General features: G+C 44.9%; 1 protein-coding gene across 14 annotated transcripts; it reads right to left on the reverse strand.

Moving 5' to 3' along the window:
• Positions 1–688: 688 nt before the first annotated feature.
• On the reverse strand, positions 689–24,289 carry NUP50 (nucleoporin 50). 14 transcript variants are annotated; one of them, XM_066255570.1, is made up of 10 exons: positions 23,905–24,288; positions 22,066–22,228; positions 19,941–21,854; positions 17,891–17,969; positions 14,996–15,079; positions 12,626–12,812; positions 11,112–11,777; positions 8,050–8,131; positions 6,106–6,224; positions 689–3,995 (listed from the first exon to the last, which is right to left on the reverse strand). In XM_066255570.1, exons 4-10 carry the CDS (start codon positions 17,957–17,959, stop codon positions 3,793–3,795), a joined length of 1,410 nt encoding a protein of 469 aa, XP_066111667.1. In that variant the 5' UTR covers positions 17,960–17,969; positions 19,941–21,854; positions 22,066–22,228; positions 23,905–24,288; the 3' UTR covers positions 689–3,792. The 14 variants fall into 14 exon arrangements, with proteins under 14 accessions (XP_066111667.1, XP_066111665.1, XP_066111677.1 ...); XM_066255568.1 differs by lacking the exon at positions 22,066–22,228; XM_066255580.1 differs by lacking the exons at positions 19,941–21,854; positions 22,066–22,228 and having other exon boundaries at positions 23,901–24,288.

The following is a 24,289-nucleotide window of genomic DNA, read 5'->3' on the forward strand; positions in this document are numbered from 1 at the left end:
CGCTTTATCCACTATGCCACCACAGGTCAGGCAAGGGAACGCAATTTGATGGTTAAGTTAGTCTTTGCAATATCTTCTTTACCAGAGCACATCTCTTATAAGCCAGTTAAGTGCTGAACAACTCAGAAGACTTAAAAAAAAAATGAGGCTGACTCCAAATACTAAATATAGTTCTGTTAATGCCTTAATAATGATTTTCTAAATCACTGAAGATTTTAAGTTAAATAAATTCAAAACATTTTTTATCATTTTGATCCTATTTCTAAAATGTCCCTAAGAGGGCTCAGATTTCTGACTGAGATGGATCTGGACACAGACCTCAACTCGATTGGCCTCTCTGTAAGAAACATAACCTGCCCAAAGTCATTTCTTTGGAAAACCCAGCACAGAGGAAGGACTGCTATGAGGACTAAACCAGGTCCTATACACAAATGTCTTGAACAGTGCTACCAACAGCAGACAGTGAAGGTGCTATTATTCCCATTCTTACTTGTAACACGAGTTTAACAAGATCTTGATCTGCAAGGGGCCTGGTTTACTGCACATGGGCCTGGTGATAAACGGCCCTTCCTTCCCTCCAAGCAGAGCGTCCAGCACCACCTCTGCAGGCAGCCCCCTCGCCTGCCTGTGGGGCTTGTATTAACGCCAGGTGCATCACCGAGGAACATAAAGGTGTCAAACACTGTGATTTTGTTTACTTCCCATTTATTCACATTTCACGGATTGTTACACTTCCTCAATGGGATCATTCAAAAACAAATACAAACTGAGATTACATGGTCTGATAATTCAAGTATTTAAACAATTTCCTATTTCAAATAGAAAGCAAACAGTTGATCCATTTGATTGCTAGGAGGTTTTCCATCTCCTTTACAATTGTGTCTGCAAACGGGAGAGTCCTAGTGCTTCCCATGAAGGCCCCCCGGCCAAATTCACACAAGTGGCCTTGTGCTCACAGTGCAGGACTGGAAGGTGAGTTTGCCGAGTACCTCTGTCACCTGCCGGTACTGTAGGACAATCCAATTTCTACTTCAAAGTCTCACTCTCAGAATGAGAATGGAGAGTAGGGGTTCAGGAGTGAGCCATTCAGGTCACAACACCTTTAAGTGCATGGCACTTGCCCTTGGACTGTCCTGGAAGAAACTTTGTCAAACGCCCCAAAACAAATACTTTCCCTTTCAAAAGAAAGCAGAAAGATTTCTCTGAGAACTGGTCTGAACTAACAGTAAGGTGCGATATTAGGTAGGTAGTTTTGGCATGCAGCATATCAAAAATAGGATTTAGAATTGAAGCTGTAAAACAATCATCCTTTCACAGAAAATCTGTCCCTAAACAGTCAAGACTTATCCTTCCATGGGAAACAGTACAATCTAAACTTCCTTTAAAAGCTGGACACACGTGTTCAGTCTGGAACTCTAACAAGGAAGACGACAGCACAACAGTCAGGTGTTGTTCCTGCCTACTGGGAATGCTCAAAGGGATGAGATGGACACACGCCGGTTTGAAAAAAGGCCACCAGGATGCTCAATATTTGTCAAGATGCAACAACACCTTAGAACAAAAGACACACACCTCACATTAGGTCATGTGCATATTTCTAGGTTTGTAAACCAAAAATGAAAATTTCAGCTCACAGTTAAATGTACTAAAGACTTATTTCTAACATTTGGTTAAAAATAAATCTAACCCCATGGGGTAGAGTATAGGTATCAAATACACTGGGGAAGGTAAGGTTGCTTGGGGAAGGCAAAGGGGCCCCTTCTCCAAGCAACACACAAGGATGGGTTTTCGGTAAAATTCACATATTGCCAGGTTCTTTTGTATTAGCACATAATTAAAGTGGAGGCCAACAAGTTCCTAAAGCATAGGAATTTTAAGAAAATATCACATTTTGAGTTATGGTATACACATCACATTTTTCCCTGTAATTTTCACTTTAACAGTGAGTCTTAGCAGCAATGACTTGCTGGGAATGTTAGGAAAGAAAGCCACAAGTATCCATCCACTAATTTAGAAAGACAAAAACTACTTCTGTAGGGTTGAAGGTGGCCCAGTCTGACCTTCCCGTGCCCCTAGTTGGATATCACACCGTCTGTGCAAAGGCTGACTGAACAATGCACCAGTAACACCAGCATTCCTATAGATGCCTGCTGAGAGCTGCTCTTTCGCTGGGATGTCCTCCTTGTTCTAACAGCTGGACAAATACAAGGTGCACGTGGCAAGGCTGGGATTACTGTAACAGCATGGACCACTTGTTTATACTAAATCATCCGTAACAAAAGTACACGAATAATCTCAACTCTAAAGAGTAAATGCAAAAACCACTGCTCCTTCTCCCTAGGTCTCATGATCAACTGGGTGTGACAACACCCCAACACAGTACAAGCACACCTTTCTCTGCATGTATTCATTCAAAGACACCCTGGCCCAAACCCTCCCACTGCAGCTAAAAACAGAGCAGTACAAGAATCTCGGTAAATGCCGGGCCCAGCTATGTTACCTTGAATATTTAAGAGTTAACATACTTGAGCATAACTTTCCCCACACCCTTTACATCTAAAAATTGTTTCCCCCTGCAAAAGCAACAATACTATCCACAACTATTTTGACTCCTCTTTTCTAAGTCAGAAGACATGTTCTGAAGATCTGAACAGACAAGTGTGAGCCCTCAGCACTGACCCTGAGCCTTGGGCAAGACCATCTGGCGCCAGCATCAAATGGTTCATGGAAATGGACGTGGCAACGTGAAAACTGCACCCACTTGGCCCCATCTTCAGAGCACACTAGTGTCAAGTGCCTGGCAGCTGTGGAGAAGACATGGCACACTTGGGCCAACCATGCTCCCTTCTCAGTGGACATCCTGAAGAAACTGACACTTTAAGAGAAGGGAATGGCAAGCTCAAGACGCCAAATGTAGGACATGCTGTGTGCCAGGTGAAGGCAACACCACATGCGGCTTCCTCTCCCACTGCCTCACTGTGTGCTCCTGGTAATTCCTGCGTGGAACGCAAGCTCCTGTGACATCAGCAGGAGGTACACTTCAGGTCCAGAGGGCTCACCGTGGAACAGATAACGAAGCGAGTTCACGTCCTTTTGAAGTATCATTTTTCTTTTTTACAGGGTTTACTGTCCATGGTTTACAAGCTGGAAGTTACCAAATTTGTGCTTTTAAACCTCATTCCTGGCAGTCCCCCTCTATCCCATTTGTCACAATGGGTCACAGACGTAACAGCACCCCATGAATAAAACTACAAAACCAAACAAGCTGCTCATGTCCCTGTAAAAGGAAAAAGCAGTCCTAATCTTCCACGGTAGCCTCCAGGGTGGAGGGTGGCCCACGCCTGTGGATGGCTCACACTGATGGCGATACAGTCACTGGGGAGGGACACCACCCTCACAGACCAGCCAAGCCCCCCCCAGGCGGGGGGAGGCCGTGAGTGAGCTTCTAGTCACCTGCGCCCAAACCCACGGTCGGAAAAGCCTTTGGGAGATATAGTCGATACCCTGATTTCGGTCCATTAAGAAATCACTTGCGGTTAGTTTAATAAATGAGCATTAAAAATATTTCCTGAAATTTCTTTCAAATGTATTTTACACATTAGACAATTCTTAGGAAGGGAGAGTACAGTTTCTTGACACTTAACATTAAAGGTTTTATTGGCCACATTAATCTTCCTCACAAAAGTTTTAAGTTCTCTAAAAGTCCTTAGGTCAGACCGGGAGGAGACGCTGACCAGGCCGGGCGGCGGGAGCAGCCCAGCAGCCACCCTCGGTCCATGCTCAGGCTCAGGCTCAGGCGTCCCTTTTCTCCAGGAGAATCTTGTGCAGCTCATCTGCGTCCTCGCCCGTCTTCACCCGAATCAGCATGGGGACGGGTGCAGTGGCGTTCTTCTCATCCACGGGTGGGTTGGGCACACAGACGACCAGCACATTGTTCTTCCCAGTTCGTGTACACGGCATGTTGGGAGGGATCAGGACATTCAGCAGTATGTTGCCTGCATTTAAAGAAATAAATAAATAAAACCACACAAACTCTAGCTCCATGAAACCACAGCTTTCCAACACTCAAGAGCATGCACTGGAGCTACTTAAACACCGTGGATCGGAAACTGGGACCGGCAGGAGCATCAGAAACACAGGCGTGGCTGACAGAGGCCAGCAGTGTCCTAAGAGGACTGAGGCCACAGGCAGGGCTGGGACCCAATGGGACCGCGTTGGAGCCACCCTGCCTGGCACCTGCCCTGGCCTCGGACCACACAGCACTCACATGGCACTCAGCCCACAGCTGTCTGCCACCCCATCCACCCTTGCATGAAGGGTGCACATAGTGGCAGAGCCCGGAGGCTTCCCTACATCCATCAGTCAGAGAGATCAGCAAGAAAATGCGTCCTGGGGGCCGGCTCAGCTCAGGGTGAGCATGGCAGTGGCATCAGCACATGAGTTATGCTTACAGGAAAGAAGAAGGCCTTGGGAAGCTTTGTTCTGCAGCCAACCTGGCACCCACATCCTCTCTGGCCTGACCACCCCTCCAGAAACGCCCCTCCATTCTGTGGACTGTTGGGGGGTGCTGAGAGATGTGTTACTGATTATTCGCTATATAAAAAGGATTCCCTTAGGCCCTGGCCAGGTTTGCTCAGTGGTAGAACATCGGCTTGGCATGCAGGGGTCCCGGGTTCGATTCCCGGCCAGGGCACACAGGAGAAGCGCCCATCTGCTTCTCCACCCCTCCCCCTCTCCTTCCTCTCTGTCTCTCTCTTCCCTCCCACAGCTGAGGCTCTGTTGGAGCAAAGTTGGCCAGGGCGCTGAGGATGGCTCCATGGCCTCTGCCTCAGGCACTAGAATGGCTCTGGTGGCAACAGAGCAACGCCCCAGATGGGCAGAGTATCGCCCCCTGGTGGGCATGCCGGGTGGATCCCGGTCAGGCGCATGCGGGAGTCTGTCTGACTGCCTCCCTGTTTCCAACTTCAGAAAGATACCAAAAAAAAAAAAAAAAAAAGGATTCCCTAACATCAGCGGTTCTCAACCTGTGGGTCGCGACCCGGCGGGGTCGCCTAAAGCCATCGGAAAATACATAATGCATATCAGGTATTTACATTCCGAATCATAACTGTAGCAAAATTACAGTTATGAAGAAGCCACCAAAATTATTTTTTGGTTTGGGGTCACTGCAACATGAGGAACTGTATTGCGGGGTCATGATATTAGAAAGGTTAAGAACCACTGCCTTACATGGTTAATTCCCCTTGTGTGCTTCCTCTTAAGCGACCCACTTTATCTTAGCTTCTCCGTCACATTTCTAACACAAAGCAACATGAAAACCATTTTGGTTACTCGTTGGCCATAGCGTTTAACAGTCTACATCTTCTTATATACTACTGCCCCAGTATGGAAATAAATGGAGAAATAATTGAAGATTATAGGATGAACATGGCCTGAACGATCTGTTCCAAAAACGACATCGATATACTTTAAAAATCTCAAAGACTAGCCTGACCAGGCTGTGAGTCGGACTGGGATGCGAAAGGACCCAGGTTTGAGACCCCAAGGTCACCAGCTTGAGCGTAGGCTCATCTGGCTTGAGCAAAAAGCTCACCAGCTTGGACCCAAGGTCGCTGGCTCAAGCAAGGGGTTACTCAGTCTGCTGAAGGCCCCTGGTCAAGGCACATATGAGAGGGCAATGAACAACTAAGGTGTTGCAATGGGGCAACGAAAAACTAATGATTGATGCTTCTCATCTCTCCGTTCCTGTCTGTCTGTCCCTGTCTATCCCTCTCTCTGACTCTCTCTCTGTCCCTGGAAAAAAAAAGGGGGGGGGGGAGGTTCCTCGGTCTGCTGAAGGCCCACGGTCAAGGCACATATGAGAAAGCAATCAATAAACAACTAAGCTGTCGCAACGAAAAAAACTGATGATTGATACTTCTCATCTCTCTCCGTTCCTGTCTGTCTGTCCCTGTCTGTCCCTATCTGTCCCTCTCTCTGACTCTTTCTCTGTCTCTGTAAATAAAAAAATTTTTAAAAAATCTCAAAGACGAAAGTCAACAAGGCAAAGGGCTTGTGCACTCTGTAATGATTACGACAGCTAAGCCACCGGGAAGAGGTACCCACCTAAATTAGTGTCTGCTCGCACTAAAAGTTGTGTCTTCTGATTTGCTGTCGGCTTTAAATGCAGCGTACCTACACCCTTCTCTTTAAATTCACTGTCTTTTTTGTAAAACAGTTTACACCTATGGAGAGAAAAAAAGTACAGTCAGGCACACACTGACGAATCGAGTCAGCTTCCTAACCACGGGCACCACCTCCCACTTACGTGGAACACCTCTGCTAATTGAGAGCAGAGGAAGCTTCGGGTCGATCATTCACCAACCCTGGGTCCAGGCATAAACCTGAGTTGGGAAATCGGGTCAGATATTCTGGAACCCTCCCCTTTTTTATCAAGTTATTGGACGGGTTCTGTGTAACTTTGAATCACACTTTCTGTAACTACCTTTTCTCAAGTCAGTCAAAATCCCAGCAAACACCCCATCCCTCCCTGGCCTGGTCTTGAAGGACAAGAACAAACACATGACAAACACTTTGCCCGCCAGCCCTCCCTTCTTTCCTGTTTCTTATTTCTGAATTCTCTTCAGGATTCCAGCAACTTCTGAGCTCCCTAAGTAACAACAACGCAGTCAGGTCTCCCAGCCCCATGTCACACACTCCTTAGGAGAGGAATAACTAACCACAGCCACCGCCTGCTCCTGTTTATTCTGATCAGGAAAAAACAGTAAGTCAGGGCCATCTCTTATGTCATCTGTGTAATTAATTTTTAAAAACAGACAAAAGGAATTGTTAGCCTCTTTTAAAAAAAATGTTTTACTTACTGAATTTATAGAGAGGAAAGGGGTAACAAGTACACTGCTTACAAAAATTAGGAGCCATTTTATCGTTTCATATTCATTTTGAAATATCCCCTAATTTTTGTGAGCAGTACAGTTGCTTTGCTCTAGCTGTTCACTGGTGGCTTGTCATATGTGCCTTGACTGGGCAAGCCCAGGGTTTTGAACCAGTGACCTCAGCATTCCAGGTCAATGCTCTATCTACTGCGCCACCACAGGTCAGGCTATTGGCGTCTTTTTAAAAGTTCTCAAAAGTAATTAACACTATAGCTTAACTGCTAGTGGTGCAGTAGTCAGAGCATCAGCCTGGCGTGTGGATGTCCCAGGTTCGATTCCCAGTCAGGGCACACATGAGAAATGACCATCTGCTTCTCTCCCCCTTCCTCTCCCCCTCCTCTATCTCTCCTCCTCTCGCAGCCAGTGGCTGAATTGGTTTGAATGTTTGTCCCAGCCACTGAGGACAGCTTGGTTGATTCAAGCATTGGCCCCAGCATTGCCGGGTGGATCCCAGTGGGGTGCATGCAGGGGTCGGTCTATCTCCCCCTACTCTCACTTAAAAAAGTAAATAACTAAAAAAAAACCCCAAAACAAAAATAGGTCAAATACATGGTAACAGAAGGGGATCTGACTTGGGGTGGTGAACATGATACAATCTACAGATGGAAACTGAACCCGAAGTCAGTGACTAGTGACTGTGACTCCCTTACGGGGGTGGGGGGGTTGGGGGACAGAGGGAAAGAGGGAGGAAAAAAGGAAAGGGAGGGAGGAGGTGCGATGGGGCACCAAGGCCAGAGGAAAGCCCCGCTCTAAAGCACTTTAATAGCAGGAAGGAGCGGGATCAGCAGAAAAGAGAAGGCTACGCCCAGCAGGAAATTTCTAGCATCTGTTTGTTTCTAAATAAACAGGCCAAGAATTCCTCCCTGCTTCTCCACCCCTCCCCCTCTCCTTCCTCTCTGTCTCTCTCTTCCCCTCCCACAGGGAGGCTCCATTGGAGCAAGGATGGCCTGGGGGCTGGGGATGGCTCCTTGGCCTCTGCCCCAGGCGCTAGAGTAGGCACACCCTGATCCCAGTCGGGAGGCTCAGTGAATTCAGTGGGGCGTCACCTCACTTCCGGTCAGAGGCCTCTGTCTGTGTCTCTAACACATCACCACGCGATTCTTCTACTGTTACTCACTTTTTGGAATAAAAGGCATCTTCTTCTTTCACCTCAGTGATGACCACTTTGGGTGGCTCGTCATTTTCCTCTTCATCTCCACCTTTTATAAAAATAACACTGACTCAGTGTTGGTCAAATACGTTTGTAAATATGATATATATGTTTGCTCGATTATAGTTTACATTGGGTGTGGGGGACATGCTGAAAGCAGGCAAAGTCATTCTAGCCTAAGGCTTAGTTTTAACACTTTCCCGCCCTTTTAATACTAAGATCTTTTCAAAGCTAAGCTTTTCCTCACACCCTTGACTATTGCATGATGTGGGGTGGTGCACTCTCTTGAGGAATCCCATTTATGCCTCAGATAAGTGACTTTGTATCAGAGACTTCCTTGTTTGTATATTGGATTAAAGGTTTTCATTTCTACACTATAAAATGGGGCAGAGGAGCCCATGCTGGAGGAGAGCAGAGAAAGGCCACATGGAGGAGAGGAGAAGCAGCCAAGATGGAGGAGTGCTGAAGGAAAAGCCAGTTTGTGCCGAGTTTGTGCAGAGAGAAGAGATGAGGAACAGAGGTGAATGAGGCTGGTGAGGTACAAACCTTTGATTCTAGGAAACTCAGATGAGTCAGTGGCTTTGGGAGCCCTGAATGGAAAGGGAAGTGTTTTCCCACTGTGTATATTTCTTGCCCAACAGTTGCAAGCTAGGATTAAAGCTAATGGCCCACCAGTTCTTGGCTCCGTTGTTTCATTACCGTCTGTACGAATCAAATGCGAACCTGCATGGGCCAGGCGGCTGTGATGGTGGCCGTGGCTACTGGCTTTACACTCAGTAAGATTCAAATTCAAATCAAGAGCATGATAACGGATGTTTGTTATCTATCCCCCACTTCAACCTAAAAATTCCATGTAAGCTAATACTAAATTGTGTTTGTGTGTGTAGAGGGGGAGGGTGCACCCACTGGATTTTAATTACTTTGTGAGAAATGAGAACAATTTTCAATGGGAACATATACCTCTCTCCTAAAACAAATGTTCAGCTGTAAAAAGCCCTGGAATGAGAACCTCCCTGCTATGACTCGGTGTCTATGTGAGCTTCTACAGAAAACACAGTCAGCACGGAACAGACAAGAGTGCTGCGCAGGCCTGACTCCCACCCAGTCTACGCCTGCTCCTTCCTGTGGCTTCTGGCTAACAGCTTCTGCTTAGTCTTGCAGATGGACATGCTGATCACTAGAGGAATTCGGCTTGTGGCTTGAGTTCTTCTACACTAACACACCCCTTACCAGAAAGTGCCTCTCCCAGGAGATAAGGGAAGTATGTATTGTGTGTCAAAGATCTGCAGAAACCTCATGACCAGACCCACATCAACTATGGTCAACAGACTAAGCACAATCTTCTTCAGACCCCTGCTGGTGACCACCATCTGGAGTCGGTCACCTCCTGCCCCTCCCATTTTCTCTACCCTCTTCACATAAAAGAAGCCTGAACTTTGGAATTTCTTAAGATAGATTTGAGGACTGGGTCTCCCATCTTCTCAGTTGGCATCTTCCCAATCAACCTTTCCTTATTCCATACTCAGACATTCGAAGCTTTGGGGACATGGACTGGTAACAAACACTTATGTGTGCTCAAAAGACTACTGGACAATTAAAATCTCAGAAAGGCTTCTAACACCTAATCCCCAAAGGTTCCTGTGACCACACCCGCATCATGCCAAGAACAGTCAACATCAATCAGACAGGGACTAAACAATATTTTATAGGGTAAGTTGTCAGAGTCTAAGAAACTTTAGCTATATCTGAATTGCCAGCCTCTCGAATTCTGGTACTGGTACTGGTACTGGTACCGCCACCCCACCCCCACCGAGCCAGAATAGTACTTCCCTTCATTCCAGTGCCCCAACCACGGGGGGAGGGCTAAGACACAGCATTAGACACAATACCCATCCTCTTAAAGAGAAAGGCCATTCAATAAAATCCCCTAAATCAAAAAGCAACTCTTAAGAGAAACAATTCTGGTGTTTCAACAACTCAGGTCACAAGATTTCAATTTTAAGGCGCTCTGCTCTGTAAGGCCATGGTTCTGAAACTGGTATGCCACAGAATATCCTCAGGAGTTTTATTGTTAGAAAAGATCTTGGGACTCCCCAGTTAGGTTCTTGAGGATGGGCATTTGAGATTTAAACAAGCTCTGCAAGTCTTCCCGATGCATAAAATGTGACAAGCACAAGATGAGCAGTCCAGGCTGTACTGAAAGGCTTCTCACAGAGATGGAGGCTCAACTCAAATTCCACATCCCGCTATAAGCTGCCCAGTGCCGGGGCAGACTCTCCATTCACCCTATTTGGATCTGCAGTCTGGGCTGCTCCCTGGAGGGCTCTGGCCTGAGGATACACTTGAAGGAAGGACAGGGACCGGTGGTTTGGCTCCTCCTGGTAGAACAGAATACTCAGGCACACTGGCACTGCGGTGCCTCCCTCAGGGATCAGGGTGTTAACACGGCCCAGAGGGACTTGAACTGCTTACAAATATCTTCATAGACACTATCCGTTCAGCATGTGACGGAGAGAGATGAGAAGTGTCCACTTTTCAGAGAGTGGAGGGGCTGGGACTAAGACTCAGACTCTGTGCCTGAGGCACTAACTCTACAAACAGCAGAAAGTTCTGGAAAGGTGATGCAATCCACACATGTCTTGGGGAAACACTGTTAATTTGTTCCCCATGGCTATAAAAAGTCTACCTTTTAAAATTTCTAGTACTGCTTTGCTATGTGACTATTTATAACCAAATTTTCTAAATACAAACAATTTAGTGAATATTCATGATAAAACTTTCAAATAACATAACTTTCAAAATATGTTAATTAATTTCTTTTTTATATGCAAAGCCAAATGTTCAATACTTTTCAAAGTCACTGCACTAAATAATTTCATATTAACTTATTTTTATATTCTTAATCCTTATTGTAACCCTACAGAGTAGGGAAGCTGAAACTCACAGCGGCTGGGCCCTCTGCACAGGGCCACTCGCTGGAGGCAACGCTTCTCCATGGACAGAAACCGCCCCGGCAAGCACGCATTTACCTTTGCCATCAGAGACGCCTCCTGCCGGGCTCTCCAGTGTTTTCCCGGAGAACGGGGAAGACGCTGCTTTACTTTGGGCAGGATCTTTGCCAAATACATTGGAGTTTCCAGGAGGAAATGAAAACCCAGCCAGGGGGCCAGAGCTCAGCGAGGCCAAAACAGAACCATCAACTTTCTTGCCGAAGTTAAAGGAGGCACTTGTTGCTCCTAGCAATGGGTCCACTTTTTTTTCAGGCACAGATTCGGTCTTCTTTTCAGAGGTACCTTCGGTTTTGTCTCCGTGAAACAAAAATGGGGACTCCTGCTGTAACTTTGTCGAACCAAACAGGGCAGAAGACTGTGTGTCGAGGGACATCTTGCTGGATTCCCTCTCTGGGTCACTGCTGCCACCATCACCAAGCTGCTGCTCAATGCCCGCCAGGTAGTTCTCATAGTCCCTGAAGACAGGCGTGAGGTCGCACAGCGGATTGGCGTCCACGTGCTGCGCAATCCAGTCCCGCACACAGCAGTTGAGGGCGGCCAGCTGCCTGTGGTAGGCGCTCCCGCGGGGTGCCGGGCTTGGACCGCCAGAGGAGGAGGAGAAGGGCTGCAGACCATCACCATTGGTTTTGGGATTTAAACTCTTAGTATCAACCAAGGAGGTGGGGCCATTTGCAGCAACAGATCCTATAGGAAAATCAAGTTTTAAGATTTACTTAGAAATTAACTTGTCTTAATCATCTAGATTTTTATATCACTCTTCTTATTTGCTTTTACTGCACCCCATTTTTGTGACAGTTCAAGAAGTATGCACACATCTAATATTTAGGATCTAGTTATCACAAAAAAATCAAATCAAACTTAATATAAGATCAGTATTATATGCTTGCATTGGTTATTTTAAAATAATCTTTTCCTTCAAAAAGATGCCTATTTCACCCAGAAAATATTGCTAGTATAAAACTTAATCTACAAGGTTGTATGAATGAACATACTATATTAATGCAGTTAAAATCTTAAACAGACGTGCTTATTTTAATTACACTAAGCATTCTGCCTCATGAAAATGAAACAGTATACACTTTTAGAATAACAAGCTAAGCACAATCCAGCCAGTCAGGATCATTTCCAAGAACCAAGATGTTAACCCATGATCCCATTCTCTGCTGCTAATCCCTAGGGTCCTAATTCCTTCAAAACAAGTCCAGGCAGTCAGCACATCTTGGGCAACATAAACCAGCTGGAGGATCCCAGAGTTTCTAAAAGTGTGTCATACACAAAGTCTGGTACACATATTATCGAAGGAGGGGTTGGAAAGGCAGGCCTTCATAGGGGTCCACTGAGAGCTTCCTCTCATCCTTTGACCCACAGGTCAATTCTCAGGGTCATTCTCATTTCACAGTTGAAGATTTGGAGGCTCAATGGTTAAAGGAACTTTATCAAGGTCTACTGATCTTAGAGCTGACCCAGAACCCAACATAAGTACAAGAAATACATCTTTGGGCAGATTTCAGTGGAGGGTGGGACCTACTCACCGAAGGCCACCTTGGTCTCAGCTGCGGCCCTCGCACTGGAAAAGGGAGTGGCACTGGTCACGCTGCTTCCATTAGACAAGCCTTCCAAAGGCTTCCCTCCAACACAGGTACCAAATCCAGAAAACCCTGCTCCTCCAGATGGTGCCACCAGACCTTTAAAACCTTTAAAGGCCCCTCCACTGTCAGACTGAAAGGCGAAGGAAAGGCACACATTAGATGGCCAGTCAGCAGCAACATCGTCTTGGCTGACAGCACCTGGAATCCCTTCGCTGCCCGCTCGCAGGCTGGGACAGGAGAGATATTACTCACAACCACAGCACTGCAAACCAAGGCCACCTCCCTGAGAGAGCTGAGGACAGTTCTAATTTACAGTCAAATTTATTAAAATATACTTAAGGTATAAAAGGGAATAAAAAACACCTAATACAATAATTGATGTATCCACCACCCATAATTAAAACGAAAAACACATTTTCAACACAAACCCCAAATGAAATATTTTTCATGTATTGTTCAAAGACAATTTGCCTAAGGAAGTTCTAGAAACATCAAATTAAGTTAACTGAAAGTATTTCACCCACTTAATCTATAATTTCCTATGGAATTCTGTAGCTGTCAGCCTATAGAAGCTTTGGAAGTTGATTTCAGTCTCAAATCTACATGTTCCAGAACTGGGAAAACTCCACGCTGTTTTCTCCCGCAGGGCTGCCCGCAGGCGCTCAACCTTCTCTCTAATACAAGGTGCTCTGGAAATAGGTGGCATTCCTTATGAAAGCCTGCCACTGCTGCTCTCTGTCCGAGAACTTTTGGAGAAAGGTGCCTTAGTTTAGTGCTTTGCTAATGTCAGGACAATTCATGGAAGATCTTTGTATTCAGGTAGTGTTTATACCAGGGGTCCCCAAACTTTTTACATAGGGGGCCAGTTCACTATCCCTCAGACTGTTGGAGGGCTGGACTATAAAAAAAAACTATGAACAAATCCCTATGCACACTGCACATATCTTATTTTAAAGTAAAAAAACAAAACAAGAACAAATACAGTATTTAAAATAAAGAACAAGTAAATTTAAACTAACAAACTGACCAATATTTCAATGGGAACTATGGGCCTGCTTTTGGCCAATGAGATGGTCAATGTCTGGTTCAATATTTGTCACTGCTAGCCATAACAAGTGATATGACGTGCTTCCGGAGCCATGACACGTGCGTCCCAGCGTCACCGGAAGTTGTACTGTACGTAAGCGATGCCGCGCTTTGCGCATCCTCCTCTCACTGACCACCAATGAAAGAGGTGCCTCTTCCGGAAGTGTGGCGGGGGCCGGACAAATGGCCTCAGGGGGCCACATGCGGCCCGCAGGCCATAGTTTGAGGACCCCTGGTTATATCTTAGGGGTGATCCAACTAAACACGTCTTAAGAATGAGATTAGAGGCCCTGGCTGGTTGGCTCAGGTGTGTCAGCCTGGTGTGCAGGAGTACTGGGTTCGATTCCTGGCCAGGACACATAGGAGAGGCGCCCATCTGCTTCTCCACCCCTCCCCCTCTCCTTCCTCTCTGTCTCTTTCTTCCCCTCCCGCAGCCAAGGCTCCATTGGAGCAAAGTTGGCCCGGGCACTGAGGATGGCTCCATGGCCTCTGCCTCAGGTGCTAGAATGGCTCTGGATGCTACAGAGCAATGCCCAGATGGGCAGAGCATTGCCCCCTGGTGGGCGTGCCAGGTGGATCCCGGTCAGGCGCATGCAGGAGTCTGTCTGACTGCCTCCCCGTTTCCAACTTCAGAAAAATACAAAAAAGAATGAGATTAGACAAGAAAAGAACTTGGAATTAAAAAAAAATTGTGCAGAAGGTGCAGGTGTGTGGGTTTGTTCCACAGCTGCCACTGGAGTGTTCGGACCAGCATCTCCTGCCCAACAGGAGATGCCAGGCCACCGAGACCACACCCATGGGTCTGCAGTGTGGAGTGACTGCTGAATCCTGACCACGTGACTTAAAGTCATGAGTTACAGACAACTCGTCCTTTATCTTTTTGAACACAGGAATGAAGTATATCCAATATTATCGACAGGTGAAATGCTTCCAGTATAAAGGACTTTCCAACCCACACCTGGATGCCAGGAAGCAGAGGAGACCAAAACTGTCTCATGTTTTTCTTCCCCCTCCTGACACACATTCCTTAATTTCCCCTCACTGTCACTCAACTCTGGTTTGTCTGTATCTTATTTCTGCAGCTGGGCAAGCTTCCTGTAAGGCGCAGAGCTCCCATTTACCATGTTTGCTGTGGTCTACACCCAGGCCCTCACAGAAGTCAGCACTTTAACGAGCATATATCTATCTGACTGCCCCCCGAGGCAGAAAGCTGTAGGAAACACTCACTTCACATCCAATATTTCTACGCTTTGCTTTCTTTATGGCTCTATTCTTCAAGACTTCCTCACTGGCCACTGAGAATGTTCCCACCTGCAGGAGTATACAAAGTAAACAGTGGTAAGATAAGGCCAAAAAGGAGATAAAATGCTAAATGAAAAAGCCAGACCAGGCAAACGTATCTAACATCTGCTAGCTTTAAAGTACTGTTAATAATACTCGTAATACAAATTATAGAGGGCCCAGTAAAATAAAATTTATGTCCATTATCTATCTTGTGTGAATTCCAATGCTAGTTAGGCAAATTATGTCTTCTAGAACCTACAAATCCAAGACTTGAACCACAGAGAGAAGAGCATGTGCACAAGTTTGACAAGATTAAGCCCATCAACACTTGGGTACAAAACTACTCAACAGTCTTCAGATATTTCAAATAGAGTCAAAGGTACTAATAAAGCTTGGGCTGGAAGGTACCCTAAAGAACATTAAGAATTAGGAGTGAAGCCAGTTCTGAAACCCAGATGCTCAAATCTAGTATCTTATTAGTACTGTTTTCAAAAGTAAAATTTGTATTTATGAAACACATACACATTATTTTTAAAAAGAGCTCTACTCATCTGCCCATTATCCAAGAGGCTGCTGAGGAGCTAGGCCTACGTGACCCTGGGGACTTCCCTGAGTGCGCTCCAGCACTGTGTCACGACTACGAGTGTGCTGAGGACCTCTGGATTTGGCTCCGTCCTTTTACCCTGTATGACTGGCATAAAATATTTTTTGTAAAAGTTCTATAGTTGTTTCAGAAAAATGTTAAAGAGATCTCTATAGCCACAGAAGGGATCATTTAGTTACATTTGCCCAAATTAAATGTAATGTCCTTCTACACTCATTCATTACAATCTATCCAAATGGGAGTTCTTTCATTCCTAAAATGTTTTAATGTCAAAGCAAATGTTTATATGTAGTCTAAATCTTACAAGGCCCAGAATGTAGCCGCATGTAAGACCTGAGAAAAATTTATTTCTCGAAGTCTTGGTAAAGAGCACTGCATCCGTTAGAAATATTAAAAACCCTGTTTAAATATTAACATACTTGTGATTCTGACTTCCCTAACCACATTAGTCCACTTATTAGTAAACGAAAAAATATTAGTACCAGCAAACAGACTCAGAAAGAAGAGCAGATTCATGGTTTATTATTTTTTTTACCTGACATTATTCTATTCACTTGAAAGGCTAGCTGTGAACCAGCTGAGAGTGCCAAACGGCTGCTGAGGCACCAGGAATGCAGCTGTGTACTCCTCTTTGTAAGAGGAGAATTAAAACATTCCCTTGTGAAAGACCATTCTTATTTTGTTAGGAAAGACACTAGGTCAGTGGTTCTCAAAGTGTGCGTGCGCCAGGGCGCACTGGTGCACCCTAGAAGATTTCCAGGTGCACCCTATGGTATTCCAGAGAATGCCTGTTGAGGACCAAAAAACCAACAGGGTTTCTGAAGTTTAGATTTTGGGGAGACAGAGGTGTGGGGAATTGGCTGTAAGCTGACAGTTTGCCCAACTCCCCACCTCACTTGCCTGATTAGGTTGCAAAAGGCTGTTAAGCTGTGGTGCTGGATTGTTTACACTACCCCCTATGTTCCCCAGAAAGACTGGAGGCAACTTTCTTCTATCCTTTGGTGTAAAGTTAAGATGATATGTATGGTGGGGGTTTTCTGCACTCAACACAATTAAGAGTAAAAAGAGAGAAATTCTTCAATGTATTGACGAGGAAATGAGAGTTTGCCTTTCAGATATATGCCCAAACATTGAAGAAATCGCTAGGACACATCAGGCTCATGTTTCTCATAAACACAAGAATGAAAAACTTAACACATTGGCGCTGGGACCTGCTGAATTTACTAAATCTTACTAAGAATGTATCTATATATATAAAAAGATAACTTTTATGTCATTTTTAAACCCCTCTTTTTTATAAATTCTAAAAAGCATAACTCAAAAAGTGTAACATAAAAATGTTTTTTCATGTCAGAATAAATTTAATTTTGCTTAATTACCATAAAAACACACTTAAAGATTTTTTTAATATTTGACTTATTATAACATATTTCTCAGAAATTTGTATATAGTGTGCCTACAATTATTTGTAGGATTTTTAAAAATTATTTATTTATTTTAGAGATAGGGGAGAGAAAGAGAGAGAGAGAGAGAGAGAAGGGGGAGGAGCAGGAAGCATCAACTCCCATATGTGCCTTGACCGGGCAAACCTAGGGTTTCAAACAGGCAACCTCAGTGCTTCTAGGTCAACGCTTTATCCACTGCGCCACCACAAGTCAGGCTATTTGTAGGATTTTAAATGTGCCCCAACTTCAAAAAGTTTTAGAACCACTGCCCTAGGTCAATCAATCTATGGTCTATTCCTCTCGATGCCATTGTTGGACAGGGGGAGGGGGATCTCAGATTTCTAAGAACATGAAATAGAGCTGGTTCCTGGAAACATCAGACTAAGCGAGACTACCCAATCTCCTGAAATCTAACATCGTGGGGAAAGGCAGGCTGAGATAGCAGTGGTGTACCCCTTTCCAAGCCTGAGTGCTGGCACTGTGCAAGTCATGACTTGATCATGTCCTCACCCTTCAGTCTGGACTAAAACCATGCATGGGTTTAGGCTGCTCCAAGTCTACGAAATTCAGGAGGAAGGCACTCCTACAAAGGAGCAGCGTATTTAGGGAACAGGCGCTGGTGGAAAGGCTCTCCCAAATGTTAATAAAGGCCTATACTAAGCACAGGTCCTAAGAAACCATACTGTTTCCCAGTCACTATGGCCTTAGCAGAGCCCTTCCACTCTACCAGCCTTCACAAGGAGCCCCAAGTTTACATTTGGAAGCGGTAGGAGATCATTCTCACTTTACCTCTTCTGCTTCATCTTCTTGATCCCAATTCCTGTCTGTCAACTCTTTCTCAGCAATTCTTTTGGCCATCTTTTTGAACCTAAGAGAGAAAAGAAGTAAAAATTTTGCTTTTCTAGACCAAGAGATCACTCTTACAAAGAATTTTAAAAATCCACTCTAGCATGAAATGAAATAAAGACATTCCTGATACCAGTGGGAACTGTTTTAATGAGAACTTTGCAAAGAGCACGCAGGGAGGCAGGGTAGGTCTCTAAGGAATTCTGGCACTCTCTGAACAACACTAAACCAACTCTATTTGGAAAAAATAAATATGCAACCTCAACTGATTTCTTAAAATCCGAAAAATGTTTTTAAATTTTTATTTATTGATTTTAGCAAGAGGAAGGCGGAGAGAGACAAAAACATCAATATGTTCCTGGATGTGCCCTGACCAGGATCGGACCAGCAACCTCTGTGCTTCCACACGAAGCTCTAACCAACAGAGATAACCGGCCAGGGCTAAAATCTGACATCTTAAGTACTATACTGTCTATACCAGGGGTAGTCAACCTTTTTATACCTACCACCCACTTTTGTATCTCTGTTAGTAGTAAAATTTTCTAACCGCCCACCGGTTCCACAGTCATGGTGATTTATAAAGTAAAGTTACAGCAAGTTAAAGCATATAATAATAATTACTTACCAAGTACTTTATGTCGGATTTTTGCTAAGTTTGGCAGAATAAATCTTTATAAAACAACTTATTATAGTTAAATCTATCTTTTTATTTATACTTTGGTTGCTCCGCTACCACCCACCATGAAAGCTGGAACGCCCACTAGTGGGCTGTAGGGACCAGGTTGACTACCACTGGTCTATACAATCACGGAGTGGTTAACTAATTTATTTTATGTAAATTACACTTAGAGTCTTGCTACAGAAAAAAACGTTTTTAATATTTAATTCTCTTCAAGATGATCCAGTGAAGAAGTTCATTCTTAGGTAGGAATTTTAGTAAGACACTGGTCACACCTTCACAGCACAAGTCCCCTTCTACAAGCAGTTGATATACATTTCCCAAGACTGAACATTTAATTATCCCAAATTATATATTGCTAAAATAGGACATCATTTAAAAGCTCAAAATGTAACATTCTAAGAGAATTTACAACCCTTTCAAAAATAATCCATGAGCTCAACTCCTCTAACACCATCAAGTTACATGGCAGGGTAGGAGCGGGGGACAGAAAGTATTACAGGGACACAAATACCTATCCAAAGAGGGTGCTTATTATATCTGTACCTTGAAATTGGCAGTTTGTTTTTTTATTCTACACCATACCCTTTAACAAAAACAAAAATGATCAACGGTGAGTTCCACTGTGAGTGGCATAACTCACCAGCTAAATGAGCCAAGAAGACCTCTATCTCCTCTGCCGCCTGCCTTGCCCAGGACTTTACCATTAGTCCAGAGCTCCCAAAGCCAGCTACACCCTTTCTGATAATCTTTCTCTACTCTAGCTTGCCTTCAACACCAGAACTCCAGAGTAAGTTCTTGGAACTTCATGGTCATTAAGATACAAACTTACTTATCACCTGCTGCTTTTCAGTCTCTATAAATATTCAAATGCTGACATTCCAAAGTCCTCTAAAATCTGACCCCCTCTAATTACACAGGGTCTTTTCTGCTTTGAATAACCTCCTAGTAATCTTTGAATCCTTTTTTAATGTCTCCCCACAAACATTTGGTCAGGTTTTGCTAATAATTTTTGTAATCCAAACAAAACAACGTACTTTTGTACATAATGCCTTACTGAACTTGAACTGTCCAGGGGCCAGGTCTCTGCATGCATTTTGGCCATTTTGTGGTTCAGTAACTAACATTTCCACCAGAGGGCAGAAGAGGTGAGAAGTTGTAACAGTCATTGTCAGTATTAAAACTATTAACCCATTTATGCTGGAGGCTGAAATTTTTGATTTTGTGCATGAATTCACGTTACCTAGAAAAATTCAAGGAACAAGAATTTGAAGAGAAAAAATTTTTATTATATTCCATTGTTGAGTTACGTACGTGGCATTCCAAAAATGGAACACTAGGCAAAACCACTGCTACGCTGTACATAATGGAGGAAACCATGTCTTTTATCTCAGGAGGTGGCAACCACTGCTATTCAGTGTGATAGTCAACGGAACACTTCACGTGTAAGGCATATCACATTTTTCACATAGAAAAGTGGTGTTCTTATGACATTTGGCACACCATGTCTGCTTTTCCTGCTTGATTGACTATCACATGATTCATGCTATCGTAACGTGAGTCAACATTAGTCTTCTAAGAATGTCTTCCTCTTTGGCCAGGTCCTGGAGGGTGACCGTGGGTCTTCAGATAATGGCATAACACACATCGACGAAACTCCAGAAAATCCACTGGCTTCTCATCATATGTCTGATGCAGATGCATCATATGTCCGAAGCATTCTGTAAGACCAATTTGAGACAGAACAAGAGAGGGCTTGAATACCACTTTTTTCCACGGATTGATGCCTGATACTTATTGATGTTTTCATTAGCTCTGTCTACGCCTCCTGTGAAATGGTTATTCACACTTTGATCGTATTTGGCTGCTGAACTTGACTCTTCTTTTTCAGTTTCTGAGGGTAATGACAGACAAGACATGAGGTATCAAGACCATCAAAAAGTGAGGCAACACTGACAACATGGTGATCATTCCATCTGCAGACCGTACTGCTTTGGCCATTGATTAATCGAACATGTCTCTTTCTGTTTCCTTTAGAGCTACACCTGAGTCCAATGGAGCTATGTCAGTGCGATCTTTCCTCACTGTATCTGCTGCCTGATGTCCTATTGAACTGAGTTTATCAAGAAGTGCAGTACTGGTGAAAAAGTTATTGAATACAAAATGGTACTGTCCAGGGTACACCTGTCAGTGCCTCGATAAACTGAAGGATGAGTGATGCTCCAACACCGCATTCTTCATGCGTTGTATTTGAGCTTTTACCCTGATATGCTGAAACCAGCTATTGTAGCCATGATGCGTTGCAGCACACCAAAACTTATAGCCAAACCGAATGGGCTTTCCTCTAATAAACTGTTTGCACCCGTGATGACCAAAATAAGAAACAAGGGATTAAAGCTGAAATATGTTTTATTTGGAACAAATTTCATACATCTCTCATTAAGTTTGTTTATAAGAGATCACAGCTTGGAAAACTTGTCCCTTGGGTCCAAATGTGCATTGTCAGCAACGTGCAAATTAGGAAATATAGTTTCAAAGCGCTCATGTCTCATGAGCAGCACTAATGAGTACATTATGCACATCTTTCTTTGTTCCCAGAACATACGCCTTCTAGGATCCGAGATGTAACCACTAAGAAAAATGATTCCCAGAACACATCTGAATTTGGAGCTAGTCAAGCCAAGATTCACACCCTTACTTGCAGGGTATAAACCGGAGTAGGTAACAATGAGTTCAACGACTTTGTCATCAAGAAAAAGTTCAAGAATTTCTGTAGGAGCTCTCATTTCGGTGAAGAAACCATTTGGTGGTTCTGTAACTCGACCTGCTACAGGTTGTGCAGTTAGGTCAGCTTTTTTCCACTTGCAAACAACTTTTGTCACTTTCTTTCTCTTTGACGGAGGAGGTTGCTGTGCAGTAGACATAGATAGAACTTCATTGTCAAGAGAGTCCTCTTCAGGTGAATGTGAGGGGTCATCAGAGTCAGACTCCGTGTCACATCCATCTTGAGTAAGGTACTCAGGTGTGCGCAGTAAAGAGCCTGGCAGATTGTATATTGTTCCACCGTCGTCTTCTCCTGAGTCCTCATCAGAAACAGGCACTGCAGCGTTTTTAGGTGGCTACATTACTATAGTGCTTGCTTCTATGCTGTCATCTGCGGCTAAAAGGTCAGTTATTTCAAGTAAACTTGGAGTTCGAGGCATCTTGAGACTTGTAAAACAATTTCAACTGAAAAAAGGGAAAAAGATATGATTAGTCTTAGTGGTAGTGGTCTTGCCTGGTGCTCTGAAGATGGAACATGCAAAACAACAAACACATAACTGATACAACAGAAAAAGCTTCGGTATTTTATTTTTACAAGCACAATAGCATAACCAGTAGAGAAGTAACAGAAAAAAAATTACTAGTATAAGATGTAGTGCAGTAAAGTTATATTTACCTGTCTTTGGATGGTTCTTCCAAAATTTTCCGAAAATTCACATCACTTTTTGACAAGCTCCTGGCACGCCAGTATCTGCAGCAGTGACTAACTCTGTGCACCACGTGATAACATGCACCCTCAGGAGGCAGACATGTGTGAAAAATCAGACCTCAGCGATGACCTTGAGCAGTAGGATATAAATAACTCCCATGTCCCTACTGTTCCAATAATGGAACACGAGGCATAAATGGGTTAACTATTAAAAACATTAAATGGAAAATGGGGAGGGGGGTTCGGTGCAAGTGCAAAAACTATAATAAAAGTCAAACTTTAACCTCTAACTCACATCCACAATGGAAGAGATAACTGGCATAGCAAAACAATCTATACTATGTAGCTGTACCCATACTCTTACTATGGCCATCAAGTCAGTATCTAACCACAGGCGCAGGGACCTTTGTTCTGTGCGCTGGTTGTACTCCAAACACCCCAAACCTGCCCACCTGTGATAAGTGTCCTAGCTGTTGCTAGGACAGAAATCTGGGACACTATATATTTTAAAAGTACTATAGTAACACCCTGGCATCCCAGTTTTCCCATTTTCTTGCAGGAAGACTTTGGGCAAGTTATTTAATTTTTGTGCCTCAGTTTCTTCATCTGCAGAACTAGCTAAATGGGGTAAGCGGAGAACTTAGTTTGGAATACTCCCTGGAACACAGGAAGAGCTTACTATATATTGCCAAAGAAACAAGTTCTGTTAGAAGCAAAGGCTCTAATGTACTATACATAATACTTTTCCTCCAAAACTTAAAAGTTCTACTGTGGAAAATGAGAATTCTTTTGCATGATGAGACAAGCTTTAAAAATATATTTTCACAAATCCATATTTCATTTCAAAGCATGACCTTTCTGACAATAACTTTTCTTTTTGTGCGCGTTGGGGAGGGGGAGCAATCCTTGTCAAGTCTTAGATTAAGGCCTGGCACCTAGAGTCTTACATGCCAGCTATTATTATAAGGAATTTAAAAAGCGTTCCGGCGGTGAAAAGGCACCAAGGTATGAAGTGATTCCTGGGAAGCGTTGCGGTAGGAAATGGAAACTTTCGGTAACTGAAGGATATGCGGTTTCTGCCATCTGGTGCTGCCCGGCCCGAGGGGTTGAACTGTGCCGCCCGCATCAGTTTACCCAACGATGAACACAGATCTGACCATACTTGAAAGTGCGATGCCCGAAGGAAAAAGAGAACAAGGGTCGAACCCCGGACACCGAACCGCTAGAGGAAAACGAACCTGCTTCATTTTTAAAGGAACAGGACAATAGGGTGACCCCGCGTCGCAGTAAGAAAACGAAGCCAGACCAACGAGGTAGTAAAAGAAGCGAGAAGAAGACAGGTGAGACGGCGAAGGGGGAAGAAGTACCGAGAGGAACCGGTAAGAAGGAAACCAGAAGACCTGGCAAGGGCACATCCTGCCCGCTCCGGCCTCCGCTGGAAGCCCAGCACCAGGACGAGCCTTAGGCAAGTCGGCCCTAGTCCGGCTTCACAAACAGCCCGCGACTGCGTGGCTACTGTCATCCTGCCCCGCCCTCCCGGACTTCCCTCACCGCCCCGAGCGCCGTCTCCAGGCCTGGCCCCTACAATAAGGCCCCTCCTTTCCAGGGTTCCTGTCCAGGCCCAGGTCTTGCACGCCGATCGGGCTCCTCCTCCTCCCAAGGCCCGGGCTCCACAGGCCGACTCCTCCTTCCAGGCCCAGGTCCCATGCGGCTCCTCCTCCGCGGGCCCTCACCCAACGCGGCTGTGCCGGTACTGAGCCCTGGCGCACTCCTCCCCTTCCACGCTGCCCGCTGCCTCTCACCTACCGGCCGGCTGCCGCAGCACTCGCTGGATTGTGGGCGCGGCGGCAAGCAGGTGCGAGATCGCAGCCCCGGCCCTCGGGTCGCGATGGCTGCTGGCCGCCGGATGAGCGCACCTCACCGCTTCCGGTGCGCGGGGATTCTAAGGATTCGGCGATCGGCAAGCCCCGAGTCTCAGACACTATGTCCCCTGGGGGCCTGGTCTCTCTGTGACCGGCAGTGAGGGGGACAACCGTCCGCTTAGCCGGAGACCGCGGGGACAACAGTACCGAACACACTCCAGGCCGCCATTTTGTACCTCGAATCTACAACCCCTCAAAACCAATTGAAAAAGGAGGAAAGAAACGCTCGCGCCCAGCCACTGCGCAAGCGCGGCGAGCCTCGGTTAGTA

Source organism: Saccopteryx bilineata, chromosome 1 (assembly GCF_036850765.1).
Source record: "Saccopteryx bilineata isolate mSacBil1 chromosome 1, mSacBil1_pri_phased_curated, whole genome shotgun sequence".
Taxonomy (NCBI): Eukaryota; Metazoa; Chordata; class Mammalia; order Chiroptera; family Emballonuridae; genus Saccopteryx; species Saccopteryx bilineata.

Bases quoted from the DNA above. Each gene is read 5' to 3' on its own strand.
- NUP50 (XM_066255560.1), bottom strand. From the start codon at position 23,620: ATGACAGTAGCCACGCAGTCGCGGGCTGTTTGTGAAGCCGGACTAGGG. The intron at 15,080-17,890 runs GTAAAGTGAGAA...ATACTCCTGCAG, and splicing joins AAGAAGATGAAGCAGAAGAG to GTGGGAACATTCTCAGTGGC. The intron at 12,813-14,995 runs GTGAGTGTTTCC...TTCGCCTTTCAG, and splicing joins GTAGAAATATTGGATGTGAA to TCTGACAGTGGAGGGGCCTT.